The 2,571-nt window shown below is 56.6% G+C and overlaps 1 protein-coding gene across 1 annotated transcript; it reads right to left on the bottom strand.

Moving 5' to 3' along the window:
- Positions 1-241: 241 nt before the first annotated feature.
- Positions 242-2,545, bottom strand: DQ04_16361000 (dual specificity protein phosphatase; the record flags this gene model as incomplete). The annotated part of the gene is made up of 1 exon (XM_009317456.1): positions 242-2,545. One exon carries the CDS (start codon positions 2,543-2,545, stop codon positions 242-244), a length of 2,304 nt encoding a protein of 767 aa, XP_009315731.1.
- Positions 2,546-2,571: the final 26 nt, after the last annotated feature.

Raw genomic sequence — 2,571 nt, 5'->3', positions numbered from 1 at the left:
ATATATATATATATATATAAATACATGTGTATGTCTAAATATATATATATACACAGAGACCGCTAGCGAGGGATGAGGAGGGAACGAAAAGTATCGACGGGGAGCAAAACGAGCGGCGCTCGTATCTATTCATTCACAGCGCGCAGGGCCGATCCTGGCTGCAGCAGCTGCTATCAACAGTTCCTTTGCAACAATTACTCACACACACACACACACACAGAGAGAGAGAGATTTACCACCCTCAAATGGGTGATCGGAATTCACCATCCAGTTCACGTAGTGCAAGAACAAACCCAATATTTGGGTTAATGTCGCTTTTGCGCTTCTTCAATAACTCGAATGCTGCCCTGTAGCTCTTTGCGACTCTCAACCCGCCCCCACTTTCCTTTCTCAAGACACGTTGACGGTTTTGCTCGGCGACACAGCAGCAGCAGCAGCAGGAGCACTGATTGCTGCTAGCACTACTATCAAAACCACTCGCAGCTTCCCTCGCATCATAATTACAGCGAGAGATGGCAGTGACAACGGCAGAAGGAGGTGTGACAGGCCCTTCCCAGTCACGCCGGTGTCGGCTGCAGCGGCCGCTCGCTGTAAGCTCCTCGCCGTAAATCATGAGATACGCCAGCACGATCGTTGCGCTTCGACTCACTCCCATCCTGCAGTGCACAAGTACGCCACCGGTTTCGGTACCCGATGACGACGCCGACGCCATGGAAGACGCATTAGTGTCGCCTAATTCCCTTCGTGCCCTACACGCGTGCTCCCGCCGGTGCAGCTGTCGGTGAATCAACTGAGTGAGTACGTGAAAGTAGCGCCCAATGTTCTCGTCACTGTGATCTTTAAGCGGAATCTGCACGAAACGAATGCGGAACGGGTTGTGCTGCATCGTCTCGGTCATTGGACACTCCTCGGTGACGTTCAGCACGAGTGAGATACCCTGGGCGACCAGTGCTTCAAGGTTCGTTGCCGCACCATAAGAACCAAGAAAAAGTCCCGGAAGAACCGCCACCGCATCGAAACTTGTCGTTGCAGAAGTAGCTGTTTCCTGTCTGGTTGCTCGGACTGCTTGGTGGCCCATGCTGTAGCTAAATCGCCCAAAAGGACCGTCGCGCGCCACATCTTGCGGAGTCACGATGCGCCGCAATCGGGATTCCGTGAGGTCGGATCCAGGCTGCACACAGTCCAGATGCCTTGCGCGCGTTGGCCCTTCGCCTTCATTGTCAACGCGGCCATTGTATAACGAAGACCCATGCGAGTCGAATTGAACAGCGTTTCGCGTGGGCGCGGTTCCAGAGTAAAGACCATGATTGTCGTTATCGTCATTCCTGTGACCGTGTGCGCCACCCGTGTTACTGCTGCTACTGCTGCTGCTGCTGTTGTTGTTGTTGAGGATGTGGGGCAAATGGGCCCGCCATAAAGGTGACAGCGACGGTGACTCGGGTAGAACAATGCGTAGTGGGAGGGGCTTCTCCAGGCCGCTCGGGCAGACGTGGCCGCCACCGCCGCCACCAACTCCGTTTTTACCATTATCGAAGTACGGTGGCTCTTTCACCTGCGCTTTCCATTGCTGTTGTTGTTGTTCCGGCTTCTGCTGCTGTGGCTGCATCCGCGTTGTGTTCCCGTGGCACCCACCAGGGCCGTTGCGGCCCAGCGAAGGCCCCTCAAAACACACTTCCGCACCAGAGTGGCAGACGGACAGCGTCACTTCTGTTGTTTCATCCTCGCGGTGGGTCTGCTGCTTCTGCCCCTGCTGCCCTTCCGACTCGACCGGCGTCGAACTCTCAACTGACGATACATGCACGTGATAAGCGAAGTTCTCGACGAAATACTCCCGCTCCTCCCGCTTCTCGAGACACGAGTACGATCGGGAGTGGAAGCTCCTTTCAGAATCCGATGTCACTGCATCATGCTGCGGAGGCGTGTGCGATAATGACTCACCCAACGGCGCTGAGGTGCCTAGAGGCGGCGTTGGGGCCAGTGGTGGTGTTTCGCTCGTGTCCCGCGATGTGGCGAGCTTCGGGTGCCGCAGATCCACTTTCTGTTTCTCCATGCGATGCAGGTCATGTAGAACGTTGAGAACATTCTCATGTGGGTAACTCGTCTGGCGCAGTTGCCGCTTAGGCCTCAGCGGAGGACTCAAAGGATGTGCTATGAAGGCGCGCGCCGCACTGCCCACGAAGAAGCTAACTGGGCTTCCCTTCAGGCCACTGCTGCTGCTGCTGCTGCTGGCGGTGATGGTAAGAGGGGTTGGCGCCACGCCTGCGGCTGGCCCTCCCTCCAGCCCTTCTGCTGGCTGGCGTGCGGCTGCGCATGCCAGCTGAGGGAATTCGATGGACTCAACGCCCGGTGTCATGGCCTGTGGTACACAGCTCTGCGTCACTCCATTCCCATGCTGGTCAGAATCCCCCAACGGGGAATACGGATGACTGTTGTCGTGCTGCTGATGCTGGTGCTGTTGGGGGTGCTGCATCCCGTCTTGTGGCACCGCACTCCCGTCATCGCACGCCATCTTGACGGCCCCATCGCTTCTGCCTTCGCCGTCCATTACAGCCCGGTCCTTGGTTTGCTGTC

Source organism: Trypanosoma grayi (assembly GCF_000691245.1).
Source record: "Trypanosoma grayi strain ANR4 Tgr_1636_V1, whole genome shotgun sequence".
Taxonomy (NCBI): domain Eukaryota; phylum Euglenozoa; class Kinetoplastea; order Trypanosomatida; family Trypanosomatidae; genus Trypanosoma; species Trypanosoma grayi.
Note: the sequence above shows the minus strand (reverse complement) of the source record. Positions and strands in the feature narration are given on the sequence as shown.